This window comes from Terrapene carolina, unplaced genomic scaffold, assembly GCF_002925995.2.
Source record: "Terrapene carolina triunguis isolate 2854851 unplaced genomic scaffold, T_m_triunguis-2.0 Scaffold171, whole genome shotgun sequence".
Lineage (NCBI taxonomy): Eukaryota > Metazoa > Chordata > Testudines > Emydidae > Terrapene > Terrapene triunguis.
This window is the reverse complement of record NW_020664522.1, coordinates 3280605-3294723: the sequence shown is the minus strand read 5'-3', so window position 1 is coordinate 3294723 and position 14119 is coordinate 3280605. Positions and strand designations below refer to the sequence as shown.

The 14119-nt window shown below is 48.4% G+C and overlaps 1 protein-coding gene across 1 annotated transcript; it reads right to left on the bottom strand.

The window, feature by feature from the left end:
- Positions 1-5696: 5696 nt before the first annotated feature.
- On the bottom strand, positions 5697-13697 carry LOC112112803. The gene is made up of 5 exons (XM_024208859.2): positions 13627-13697; positions 11923-12021; positions 10203-10292; positions 8531-8715; positions 5697-8278 (listed from the first exon to the last, which is right to left on the bottom strand). The coding sequence occupies exons 2-5, from the start codon at positions 12008-12010 to the stop codon at positions 7421-7423; spliced, it is 1221 nt and encodes a 406-aa protein (XP_024064627.2). The 5' UTR covers positions 12011-12021; positions 13627-13697; the 3' UTR covers positions 5697-7420.
- Positions 13698-14119: the final 422 nt, after the last annotated feature.

Genomic DNA, 14119 nt, shown 5'->3' with positions numbered 1-14119 from the left:
AATCATAATACTCAAAAACCAGTGGGAGAACACTTTAACCTGTCTGGCCATTCTATGACAGACCTGCGGGTGGCTATCTTAAAACAGAAAAACTTCAAAAACAGACTCCAACGAGAGACTGCTGAGCTGGAATTGATATGCAAACTAGACACAATCAACTCAGGGCTAAACAGGGATTGGGAATGGCTGAGCCATTACAAACATTGAATCTATCTCCCCTTGTAAGTATTCTCACACTTGCTTCTTATCAAAGTGTCTGTACTTGGCTAACTTGATTATCACTTCAAAAGTTTTTTTCTCTTACTTAATTGGCCTCTCAGAGTTGGTAAGACAACTCCCACCTGTTCATGCTCTCTGTATGTGTGTATATATATCTCCTCGATATGTTCCACTCAATATGCATCCGAAGAAGTGGGTTGTAGCCCACGAAAGCTTATGCTCTAATAAATTTGTTAGTCTCTAAGGTGCCACAAGTACTCCTGTTCTTTTTGCGGATACAGACTAACACGGCTGCTACTCTGAAACCTGTGTTCTCTGTGCCTTTATTACCCTCAGGAGTGAGAGATCAGCTAAAATCACCACCGCCTGTGGAGAACGGTGCTAGCATTCATTGCCACTGCCCTAGACTCCCACATCTACTTACATGCAACCGAGCAATTCCTTCCTCATTTCCCTCACCCCAGCAGGCCACACTCAGCACAGCTGGTCCTGTAAGCAGCACCATGCACAAGCACTCTGAAGCAGAAGTGTCAATAAGCATGTCTTGCTTAAAACTTTAGGGGAGCGAGGGAAGGAAGTTCTAAACCTGAACGTTCACTTTCCATTGTGACCATACTGACAATGGCACCCCTGTGGGTTTTATCAGCAGCCGTTGTAGCCTTGAGGAGTCAGCAAAAGTTTGTAGTGTAGACATGGCCTAAGAAGCCTGCAGTTTACATTCACTCCCTACCACCATCTCCCCTTCCCGGCCCCCTGCAGTTGTAGCATGTGAAACAGTGGTCCCCAAGCATACAATGTGATCATAAGTTCATTTCACCTTCAATTTCACATGATCAAAATTGACAAGCCCTCCATCCCTTCTGCACATGGTGCTTCAACACGAGAAGCATTTTTAAAAAGCAAACCAAAGAGGGGGTTAAATAAAACCCATCCTTTATAATTTTACAAAATGAATAATCCCAACCTGTACCAGAGAAAATAAAGAGATTTCAGTAGTTCTGGGGGCTCATCTCAGTAGCATGCTTGTGGCTGGCTGAATTCATCCACGTTCATGCTGGTGGGTATGTTCAAGGGCCCCAAAGAGCTACCTCTTGCAGATCTCTTCTAGCAACCCACGCACACACACCCACGCACACACAGGTTATTGGCCAAATTCCCACCTTGGAAGAAACTATCATGCTTTTGGCAACACAACATGGACAGGGCCGTTACTGTCTTTTTTCAGGTAGTCTGCTGTGGGCATCAAAACGGATACAGTTTTTTCCTCTAGCAGCCCAAGGGAGGGTGTGAGCATGGCAGAACTGCACTGCACAGTGGGAAACAGAGGGGTGGGAGGAGAGGCATTAGAATACTAGCCCCGGTGAAGTAAATAGCAACATTCTTCCCAACTATAATGAGGTCAGGATTTCTTTCTGCTCCTTAGCACTCTTCACCCATCGATCGCAAGGCACATTAAAAAGGAGGACTAGTGTCAGAGTCTTCATGTTACAGACGAAGAAAAGGAGACGCACAGAGGTGAAGTGACTTGCCCACGGTCACAAAGTAAAAATTAGAAATCAGGGTCCTAGATTCCCATTCCCGTACCTGCTCTACCTCATTCTGCTCCCCCCCACACTCCAACTCCACTGGTGTTTCAAGGCCAATACAAAGTCAGCTCTGGCATCATCTTTAAAATAAGTAAGCCTTTAGCAGCAAGCAGCAGGCTCACTGCTGCAGACTTCCTGTTCTGCTACCTTCTAGCATCAGAGCAGCCACAGATGCTGTTGCCTGCAGCACGGCAGATAAACAGAAAGCCCAGAGTGTGAAGGGCCAGTTTCTCACCTTAGCAGCAAATGAGTTTTGCCCCTCGCAAGAAGTGAAATTTTCAATGGCAACACCCCTCCTCCCCGCCCAGCAACCCTTTTGTGGGATAGAGGTGAGGAGAGATTCTGTAACATCAGGGACTAGACCATCAGCAGTTGTAAACCGGTGCAGCTCCACTAGTCAATGGACCTATGCCAATTTACACCAGCTGGGGATCTGACCCCATGGCTGTAATCCACCTCAGGGCTCTTGGAAATACATAGAAAGATTCTTAGCTCATCAGAAGCCTCTTGCTGATGGGAGGAAGGAGATGCACACTATTATGTGCTCTTGGTACTGCCACTCTCATTCCATGAGCAAGCACATGTGTAAAATTACATCCCTGTTTTCATAACCTTGGCCAGGAAGTTCTTTCTTTGTGGGGGAAGGGACTCTTTTCCTTTGCACTATTATTTCTATTATGGTAGTACCTAGGAAGACCAAGGATCGGGGCCCCATGTAAACTAGACTCTGTGCAAACAAGTCACAAAGATAGCCCCTGCTATCAGAGCTTCTCTGCTACACGGAAGCACAACTCAATTGCTGAGTAGTACTGCAAGTCAAGTTTACTTTAAAGAGAGACTCACACTAAAACGTCATGTGAAGAAAATATGTGAAGACAAACTTGGCTTTTACAGGTTCCAGAGTGGTAGCCGTGTTAGTCTGTATCAGCAAAAAGAACGAGGAGTCCTTGTGGCACCTTAGAGACTAACAAATTTATTTGAGCATAAGCTTTCGTGGGCATAGTCTCTAAGGTGCCACAAGGACTCCTTGTTCTTTTGGCTTTTACAGTGCATGCATCACGGGTGGAAAGATGACTACTTTTTGCCATCTGCTGGTAGAACAGCAGCATAGCAGAGGTTCACTTCCTTTCTCTCCTCCCAGCCCCGCCACCCCCTCATTTCCTTCCCCTGGGACTGGCCCTCGTTCACAGGAGCCAAGAGAGCAGAGTGTATGTTTTGGTTTAATAGCCAAATTGGACACTGGCGGTAATGTACACTTCAGAGACCTAACAATAATTGGAGCCCTACTCAAATAGCTGCTGCAACTCACACTGCTCAGGTAGGCCCTGCGTTAGAAAACAGCCAGCCTTGCAGGGATGTTGACAAGCACCAACCTGATTTGGAGCACACGTCCCATTGACTTTCATGCTTATTTTTACATGCAGTTTGATAACGGAGAAGCTGCTGGACTTGTCCTAGGAAACTGTGGCCTCTCTGCAAGCCAGTTTCCTTGTAGACTTATTTCTCTGCCCCAATGTTGTTACTAAGGCCATTTGTCAGGAAATGACAGTAGCTATTGCTGATGCTATTATCTGTTCCGGCTGCTTATTCCACCCACACAGCCCAATCCCACTTCTAATGATGTCCATGGGCGTTTTGACATTATCTTCCACAGGAGCAGGATCTAAAGTAGTTATCTGGCCCGTTACCAGCATATTTATCTTCAACACCCCTGTGACTAGGGACATACTATTATCCCCCTCTTACCGATAAGAAACTGAGGAACAGTGAAACTAAGTAATCTGAAGTCTTGACAAGAAGTCTGGTGCAGGTCAGGGAATCAAACCCAGGTCTTTCAAGTCTAAGGCTAGCACTGTATCCAGTAGATCACCCTTCCTCATGGGATCAGATCCATTCACTAGTCTTCCCCTTTGGCTCTGTCTACACTGACATTGTTCCATCAAGTGTCCTCATCGCCGCAGCTCCAGCAATGGAAGTGATGATGGGAGCACTAGTTTAGACAGAGCACCAGCATTTTACTCTGTGCTCAGAATGGGCCTAGTGAATGTGGAGTTTATGACGCTTATAGCTATCGGCATCCTGCCTACATTAGTGGCTATCAGCCGTGGAGATGAACTGGTGGCAACGTGACTGGGAAAAGTGACAAAAAAATCGGACTGTAGGTAAGGTCTACATGATGGAAGAGGCTACTACGGAGGAGTGTAATATTGCCAGCAAAGAGACAGACTTGGTCTACACTGAAAAGTTACATCTGCATAGCTACCATCAGTCAGGGATGTGAAAAAAACGTATCTCTGACCAATGGCGCCATGCTGACAGAACGCCCAATGTAGACACAGCTATGTCGACAGAAGCCTTTCTGTCAATACAGTTAACTTCATTTGGGGAGGTGGTGTTCCTACATTGACTGAAAAACTCCTTCTGTGGCTGGAGGCTGCGTCTATACTAGGGGGGTATACTGGCACAGCTAAGCCAACATAGCAATTACTAGGGCCCTACCAAATTCATGGCTGTGAAAAATGTGTCATGGCCCGTGAAATCTGGTCTTTTGTGTACTTTTACCCTATACCATTCAGATTTCACGGGAGAGACCAGCATTTCTCAAACTGGGGGTCTCAACCCAAAAGAGAGTCACGGGGGGGGGGGAAGGAGAGGGGAGGGGAAGGTGTCACAAGGTTATTGTAAGGGGGGTTGTGGTTTTGCCACCCTTACTTCTGCACTGCCTTCTGGGTGGCTAGAGAGCGGCGGTTGCTGGCCACGTGCCCAGCTTTGAAGGCAGCGCCCCACCAGCAGCAGTGCAGAAGTAAGAATGCCAATACCATGCCATGACACCCTTACTTCTGAACCTGCTGCCTTCAGAGGTGGGTGGCCAGAGAGTGGCGGCTGCTGGCTGAGGGCCCAGCTCTGCAGGCAGCAGCCCAGAAGTAAGGGTGACAATACCGTACCATTCCATGCCATCCTTCCTTCTGCGTTGCTGCTGGTGGCTCTGCCTGCATAGCTGGACTGCTGGACAGCAGCTGCCACTTTCCAGCTGCCCAACTCTGAAGGCAGCGCCACCACCAGCAGCAGCGCAGAAGTAAAGGTGGCAATCCCTTCACTTCCCTACAATAACTTTGTGGACCCCCCCCAAAAATCCCTTTTGGATTGGGACCCCCACAGTTACAACACCATGAAATCTCAGATTTAAATAGCTGAAATCATGAAATTGACTATTTTTAAAATTCTATAACCGTGAAATTGACCAAAATGGACTGTGAATTTGGTAGGACCCTAGCAATGATGGTATAGCCTCTGTAGTGTAGATGCACCCACAACTTCCTGGGAGGAATATCTGCTCCTGCTGCTTCAATTCTTCTGCAAGAGGCTGTTTTTCAGAGATTCTTCCTTAGGAATGAAAAAGAAAGAGAGAACGGTAGCATTTCTAAATAGGTGGTTTCCCGCATCGGGCTACAGCAGCCCTTTAGCAAAACAGGTTAACGGCACTGCTTCTGTTCTTCCTATCACCAGCTAGGCAAGCCACATTTCCCAAAGTTAAACCAGTCTTTATTATTGTCTCCAAGGACTCTACTGCAAGCTCTTCAACTAAACAACATTCTTGCTGCACGCAAAACTACACAGTTCAGCAACAAATTGCCCACAAGCCCTACGAATAGTTGCTTGGCACTAGGAGTGATGCCCAGAACTGGTGGGTTACCCAATTCACTTCCACAGCACCCAGTACAGTTCATACACCCACTGCAATACACAAGAGTCCTAAGCCTGCTCCACACCGTTCCCAGAGTTCAAGGGTGCCTTGTATGTAGGCCAAGCTGAAAGAGAAGTATCAGAGTCCACATAGGCAAGACGGGTATGGACTTTTATTAAGAGTTTTGTTACTGCTTTACACTTTCAAATGTTGGGCTGAAAGGTTAAGGAGAGCTCAGGTCATAGAACCTGATGGTCCCGTCACTTTGTTGTTTTAATAAAGTAGTGTAGTATTTTTGAATCACAGGGGGAATCAAACAGTCCTATTCACCCTCAGACCATGGGCCAGAAGTTCCAGTGAAAGGTTTAGATTAGCCAATGGGTTAGTATGATGATAAAGCCACTAGGCTACTTCCTTTGTAACCTTGGGTGAGATCAGAGGTCACGGGCCTCTGGGAGGTTTCCCTTAGAGCAGGCAGCCCAGAAGTGCAAGGTGGAACTCCAGCAAGCTCCTTATGTTCTGTACAAATAATCAGAGAGGCTCAAATTGGAAGCCAAGGCAAGGAGGAACCCCAACAAGTGTCAGGAAAATCAAACAGCCAGTCAGAGTGATGATGTTCAAGTGTGAGAAAGGGCACCAGTTTCTGACTGAAGAAGAGCAATACTTAGCTAGAGACTGAAGGAGGAGAAGATCCATGCAGAAACTTAGTGAAAATGTAAGGAAACTCTGATCCTTCAGAGAGGAGCTTTGCTCTGAGTTAGAGGAGAAGCCACCTGCTGCCAGAGGACACGAAAGCCACCCTGACCAGGAGCAGACACGTGAAACTTCAGGAAGAGGTGGAGTTTCCATGGAGCTGGTGAACTGGTACAACACCCCCAGAATGATGAATGTGACCATGGCTCCAGGAACAGCTCAGCCCAGGCTCCTCCTGTCTGAAGTTTAGACAAGACCTGGGCACACCACAGAGGATCTGCCCAATAATCCAGAGATTGGACTACTGCACTGTTGTCCTGGGCTCTCAGGAATCCACATGTAGATGTTGCTAGGAGATGGTGGGAGACTAAGCCGACTGGCATACATTAACCAATCACCCACTGCCATTGCTGTTACCCTTGTCCTCCCTCCCCCATCTTTTTTCTCACCTCCCGCATCTTCTCATCTTTTCTATTATTAGACTGTAAGCACTTGGAGCACAGGGGCTGTATCTTCTACTTGAAAGCACTTTGCACACTACAGGCGCTCCATGTGTGTCATGTAATAATGAATCCAATGTGGCACCAGAAGACACTAGTTTAATGTCCTTCATAAACAAACCAAAGACTGGTTATCACAGTCCCAAAGGGTGCTCTGATGCCAGAATTGCTACCTGTTTTCAGGTGTTAACATGTTCTCTTTACCCAAATTACAACCCTTCCCCCCGATCCCGAAAACAGTTGAGAGAATTGGCTATAGACACGGTGCCTTCCATAAGAACCTAGCTATGATTCCCAGTAGGGAGAGGTCTAATGACCCAGTGGTCATTAGAAACACCTGTCCAGAATCACTGAACAAACCTATGTCTTACCCCTAGCCCTGCTTTACAGAGAGTCAACTCAGGACCTTGCTGACACACACCTTGGTGTGCCTTGAGGTTTCCTCCCAGTAATCCTTGTCCAGAGTGACTTGTGAAGCATTACACAGATTGAGAGACCTTCCCACACTCCATTTCTGCTGCACTATGGCCACAGCAGCGACTGCCCAGGATAGCCACCTGCGTTGCACACAGCTTCTAGAGCATGCACCAGCATTGTCCTCTTTCCATATGGAACAGCTACAGTCACCACGTTAAGGGAGATGAAGGCTATTTTTTTTTTTTTTGGGCTGCCTCGGGTTCCACTTCAGGGCTAGTACCGAGCAGTTACAGCACTCCGTCCCTCGCCACATTGTCCTTTTAAGTCCATGCTACCTTCCGGGACATGGAATGCTTCAAGCGCTCCATGTCCACATCTCCGGGCTGCAGAGACCTCTCCAGGCCCACCAGCATATCCCGATGGCACTCACGGATGTTTAGCGGGTACCTGGCCCTCACAAACTCATAAGCTGCCATCAGCCTCATGTTATGCTTCACCATCAGGTACTGGATGACACAGGTAGGGGCCAGGGAATAGCCATCCAGACAGTGGATGAGAACCCGCTTCCTTTTCTCCAAAGAGGCTTCAATGCACTCATTGATGTCCCAGAAGCAAGGCTCCCTCAGGGCAGGACATTCCCCATGCAGGGGGCCCTGGATGTCCACCTTGAGGCGGGACCAGCTGTGCCGGAGCCCTCCTCGGCTGCATGTGCATGGAATGACACTCAGGCTGCAGTTGCTGGGCAGGCTGCTCATGTCGATGATGCTGTCAATGTTGTTCCTGCACAGCACCCTCCCGCAGTAGGCCGCATTGAGGTTCCCCAGGTAGATGCAGTCCATCACCCTGGCGATGACGGGCTCCGAGAAGTTGAAGTATTCCGGTCCTCCTGGCTTTGGGTCACTGGGCTCCTCAGGCTTCGCACCCCCCCTCTGGCTGTAGTTGTGGGACTTCTTGGAGCTGGAGCAGGACAGAGGGTTGGAATCCAGCTCGGCGCTGCTGTTCCAAGATGGCGGAGAGAACAGGGAGAACCGGCTGGAGGATTTGGCTTTGGTGAGTGGACCCACTGGACTGGACAAGGTAGAACTAGAGGAAGAATTGGATCTAGAGGCACAGAAAAGGGACGCCCGCTCCAGAGACCCTGTGCTGCTGGCAGTTCCACCACTGTGAGCCTGCTCCATCTGCAAGACAAAGAGACTGGTTAGACTGCTGGCACCCTGTTCTCTCAGACCTTCACGGGCAGCTGGAGCAGCAGAGGGGCCAGAGATGGCAGTAGGCCCAGCCAAGCAGCCAAGATATCAAACTGCCACAGGAGCAGATTACACTAGAGGCCTTAAAAGCCTCAAAAATGTCTATGCCCTGACATCTAACTAGCCAGTTACCCTTGTATCAGACAGAGCACATGCCACAACCACACCCAAATCACTCCTCACCTGAGCCTGCAGACTCCTCCGCCACCCCTGGGACACCAGGCCATCAGAGTGGCCATCCCCATCCGATGAGAGCGAAAAGCAGAGCGTTCGATGTTTCCTAGTGGGCAGCTGGGGTGCAGGGGATACATTGTCAGGCTTTCGATTGAGCGCTTCATTCCTATTCATCATCAAGTTTGGACAAGAGCCTGCAGGGATAGAGAAAGCGACCCATGCACAGAAAGTGCTTTCATCACAAAGACCTGCCTTGTCGAGAGACAGGGCTCTGTGCATCTTAATAAGCCTTTCCTCAACATTCCCTTTAATGTTCTGCTGTTGCTGCAGGAATAATGAGATTCCTTGAGAGAAGAGCTTGAACCAATTATGGAAAGAGCATTTTAGCTGGAGATTCAGAGGGACTCAGAAGCTACAGTGAAACCTTTCAGTCCATTTGTCAGGGTGCTTGCGGTTTTCCCACTTTGTGGAAGGCGAAACAATGAAATATTGAGCTTGGAGTCCATTTGTTTCCAGAGCGTTTCATTACAGACCCAATGGCTCCTGACAACCCTTAGTTACATAGAGGCTAGTGCTTAGTAGCTTTACTGTGCAGTACCACGCATCTCTAAAAGCACTAGCACTAATCAATCCTCACATCCCTGTGAGGCAAGTTTTAAAGGAGAAGAGGAAACGGAGGCCAAGAGGTGAAAGGACTTGTCACGCAAGCCACAGAAAAGCTCAATGAGCCAAAACTTTGTGCCACACTTACTACCCCTCCCCACCAAATGCTCCACTCCACATGGAAGCAGCAACAAATGAAGCTGACAGATCAGTTTCACTCTCCCCCACATGTAGAGCACAGAGATTACAGAGGGAATGAAGGGAGGCTAGGCTACAGGAGGGAGAGAAGAAGCCCCAACTCACCCTACTGCATGTAGCTCTCTCTAATTATGTTAATGCACAGCTGGTTAGGGAGTGTGGAACCTGAGTAACAGAACCCTCTGAACGTCAGCCTCCCACCTACCAGATGTTCTAATCAGAGCCAGCACTAGAAGCCATACGTTTCTAGCACCCAGCCCTGTGCTGAGAACTTACCATGCTAAGAAACTGAGATATAATTACATACTCTTCAACTACAGAGTTCAGCAGAAAGCACTCCCAAAAACCTCGCTCCAACAGGTTAACAGTTAGGTTTTCCAATCCAAGACCATGGACTTTAAGAAGCACTGACCATGCATTCACCAATCTGTGCTCACACAGAGAGGGGTGTGTGTGTGTGTGTGTGTGTGTGTCTGTGTCAGAGGCGGTCTCTGCCCCAAAGAGCTTACAAACGAAAGAGGCAAGCGTCTGAACAGAACATGCAGGACGCACAGATTTAGATCCCAGTAGGCTTAAATGATTAACATTTTAAAGCCCGTTCCTGCCTCCCACCCCCGAACCACTGACAAAGCTTTCTGGGTCATGAAGCCACTAAGAAATAACAGCAGGGCTATTCGTCTGGAAACCCTCTATACATCTTTAAGAAGGGAGCAATAGCCTAGCTGCACTCCACACAAAACCCCCAAGGCCAGTCACTTCCCTGCTAACCAGTTGCTCCTCAATATTTGTTTTGCAGCTCTCCATGGTTCCTCAGGAGCTGTGTAAAAGCCAGGTTTAAAAATAGGCTGCCGCTTGGAACATCTCATACGCCTACACCCACCTGTGTAGTGCTGGGAGAGAGCCACCGAGGAGGAGAGCTGCAAGGAGCTGGGCATCTTCAAGGTTTTCTGAAGGTGCTTTACAATCAAGCCTGGAAAATTGAGAAGGACATGCATATTAGCAAGGGCATTGCAAGTGACCTGATGTATCAGGGCAAAACCCCACTTTATTTAGAGTATTTCCAAGTATAGACCCACAGGACAGACAGCAACTGCTCACAAGCATCCTGCCACGGCCTATGACTAAGCACCATCTAAATAGGTACAGTACAGTCCCGGCTATGCCACATATACAGGGTAATGTTCTGCTGGCCAGCAACTCCTCGCTGTGCTGTACAAACCACAAATCCAGAGCGCAGATGCTTCCAAGTACCAATGGCCTGGCAACCTGCTTCCACGCTGATCAGGGCTTAGAAGACGCAGTGCAGGCAACAGAGATCACTGGGCCAATTCTTCAATTAGCTGAAACCCACTCACCTCCCATGCCAGAGATCTTAAAATAATCAGGTTTGTACTGAATTTACTCCACAACATCCTAAAACCAGCTTCCCCGGAATAACGTGCTTATTACAGAGTCCCTCCCTAAAGCACACATTTAAGTTGTCGCCAGTTTCCAGCTAACTTCAGAATCAGACAACACAAACACTATTTTCAGACAATCTTCACATCTCTCCTGAGGCCAGCAAGTGTGACGCTTTGGCTTCCACTCCATCCATGATAGATCCCCTTGTTTCTAGTATTATGGTGCCTCAAAACAGCAGCTGATCACCATACATCAGACATGACATGTTACCCTGTTGCACTTGGGTATGGCAAGTGATGGGCAGCCTTAGAGAAGAGCTCTCCCCTCACACCCACACAGCTGTATCAAGCCTTGGGAGTCTGCTACCTCTGCACAGGCAGATCCCCCACTGCGATCACAGGGGTCACTGTGTGTCATGTACATACAAACTTATGCTAGTTTAGCTTAACTGGTGCAAACCTCATATGTGGGCATTCTTAGGCCAGGATTCTGCAAACACTTCTGTATGTGGTACACTTCACTATGGTCAAGTCCTGTTGACTTCAAGTACTTAAAGTTAAGCACATGCTTAAGAATTTGCAGAAGAGTTCCACATAACTTTGTTCCTAAGAGACTACAAGTTTATTTCAGTTTACCTTAAACTAAAATAAGAGTGTCCACACAGGGGATGCAGCAGTTTAATTAAGTTGGTTTTGAAACACACCTTTAGTTAAACAGTTGCCAGTGGCCATATGCTTGGCTTTAGGGGGGCCTCACCTTAGGCTCCCTAATTTGAATTTTTTGGCTTAAAATCTTTTATCGTATCATTTTTGTAAGGACTGTAGATGGCAAGAGCACCTCCCACAGGCTGGTTAAGCCTCCCAATACCCTGGTGAGGTAGGTCAGTAACTGCCATTTTGCAGATGGGGAAGTTGAGGCACAGAGACGTTAGGGTATGACTTTGGGCATTCACTTGAGTAATTAACCAGAACTGGGACTAGAACCTAGGAGTTCTGATTTCCATGTTCCACCCTAACCATTAGGCCACAAGCCTTCTTTGGAGGTGGTGGCATGAAGGGGATACAGCAGGCTTTGAAATATACATTACAGCATTTGAAACCCACTGAGACTGATGTTGCTGCAGTTGTTACACCCTTCCCTCCAGGGACTCCTGTTGGGCGAGTCTGGGCCCACATCCTATTTCCCCTTCTCTCACTCACCTGTAACCCCATTCCTCTTTGAGTTACATTTTTTGTCCAGAAGCTTGAAGGCTATGAAATCATTGTGCCATTTCTCCACCGACTCCATTGTCCTCAGGCCTGCAACAGGGAAAAACAAGAAATCAAAACCTACAAACACAACTGTTCACTTTTTACATTGGGAGATCTGGCCTGCTGGGAGACAGAAGAATGAGGCTGCCAATTCACACAACAACTGGTTCTCTTTTTCTGATAAGATCACTTAAGTGTGTATGTAAAATGGAGATAGAGCCTGAATCGAATCCCAGCTGCAGCCATGCCCTCAAATTTCAGGATGTTTGCAAAATGTGGAGCTATATATAAAATGAGCTCAGATCTGAAACATACAAGCTTTTAAAACTAGAGATGCCTTTTCTTCTGCATGGTGAGAAAAGCTCTGCTTCCCATTTGAAAGAAATCTAAATCTGAGTAGCTGCACATACATAGATAACTTAACATTCAGCACGGTGTTAGACAATAGAGTCAGCATCTCCCCAACATGTCATAATCATGGATCTAGCATTTAATCAGGATGGTGAACCAACTTTGTTGTCCAAGGCTAGTTATATGTTTCATTACTGGGCGCAATCTGTCCCATTAAATGTAACTCAAAGCCAAGGATGAGAAGGCAAGGGTCTTGATTTAGTTACTTGTCATCTGCTAGGAGGTTAAATTAGAAGAAAAACCTTAAGGGTGAAAAAATCCCACATATCTATTGTAACGTTGTCACCTGTAGCATTCATCCCCCCAGATGATTTTGGGAGAGAGAAAGAGGTTTTCCCTCTCGCTAGAGCCCCAAAAAGGAAAATGGCTACTATCATGAGAAAGCAAAAGGAGACCAACAGAAAGTAATAAGGGAAGGGGAAAGAGGGAGGTGGCAGTTCTAAAGCATTGCACTACAATGCCTGTACAAGTGTCTTAACTTTTAAGAGACTGATCCAAAACTAACAACAACAAAAAGCCAAAAGCAGAAGCCAGAAATACCCTGGGGCTTTGGGAGCATCCAAAAGCCTAGTGCCGTTCCAAACTTTGGAAAGGTAAAGAGCAGCAAGTCCTGGGCTGGAGGAGTGTTGGTACCAGGAGCCAGCAGGTGCCAAGGAATTAACCAGGAAGACAAACACACTCACAGAAACCAGAATTCAGTGCCTGCCTTGAGAGTGAAACTCACACCTGCAAGACTACAGGTGCCCCCAGAACACACCCGGGGGGGAGAGCCCAAGGCAGCAGGGAGGGATGAGGCAGTTGAACCCTGCTCTGAGAGCTGCTGTCCCCCCAGAAAGGCAGGACTGAAAAGAGGTACAGAGGAGAGACACCCCCTTCATTCCCCTCCCCCAGCTTCAGCACAAAGACACACACAACCAGCTCCCAGCCCAGTGCTTCCCTCCCTTCCGACCCCACAGTGCAGAGACTCCCCCAGGCCAGGCAGGGAACATTCACCGTAGCCCCCGCCCCCCATCACACACACACACAACCCTCAACTCCAGCCCACGCTGGCTCAGCCCCATCACACCCGCCCCATGCAGCCCCCAAAGTCTCACCCCACCTAACACATTCCCAGCCCCACTGCCCGAGCAGTAGCCAGCCCAGCCACCCCCGCTGGAGTTTCCCCAGGCGCCACTTGGCCGCTTCAGGAAGTTATCCCTGGTGCTCGGAGCAACTCTGAAGAACTCCCCCGAGAAGTTTTACCTGGGGAATCCCGAGGGCTGAGCCTACTGGGGTGCGCAGAGCCTAGTCTGCAGCCGCTGCTCGTCTGCAAGTGCAAGGGACACTCCCCGGAGAGAAGGGGCGGCCGTGCCGGGGCAGCTGGGAGATGTAGTCTTTGGAACAAAGCAGGTCCCTCTCCCTCTCCCTCTCCCTCCCCTGCTCTAAGAGAGGCTGCCCTGGCTCCCAGCACTGCCTCACTTGGGCTCGCTCCTTTCCGGGCTGGGTCTTGGGGGGCGGCCCCTTCCTTCCCACCCCTGCCCTGCTCTGTCCTATTTTGCTTTGCCTTCGCCCCTGGGAGCTGTTGAACTGTCACTCTCTCATAGGGTGATCTAATAGCAATCAGAACATTTTTTTTTCCAGGGAGAGGGCGGTGTAGTTGCATATACTGGGTGCGAGGGATAGCTCAGTGGCTTAAGCACTGGCCTGCTAAACTCAGGGTTGTAAATTCAATTCTTGAGGGGGCCATTTAGGGATT

Coding starts and splice junctions, on each gene's coding strand:
- LOC112112803 (XM_024208859.2), bottom strand. CDS start 12,010: ATGGAGTCGGTGGAGAAATGGCACAATGATTTCATAGCCTTCAAGCTT. Junction 10,293..11,922: donor AAAGAGGAATGGGGTTACAG/GTGAGTGAGAGA, acceptor TCAATTTTCCAG/GCTTGATTGTAAAGCACCTT. Junction 8,716..10,202: donor TCTCTCCCAGCACTACACAG/GTGGGTGTAGGC, acceptor CTATCCCTGCAG/GCTCTTGTCCAAACTTGATG.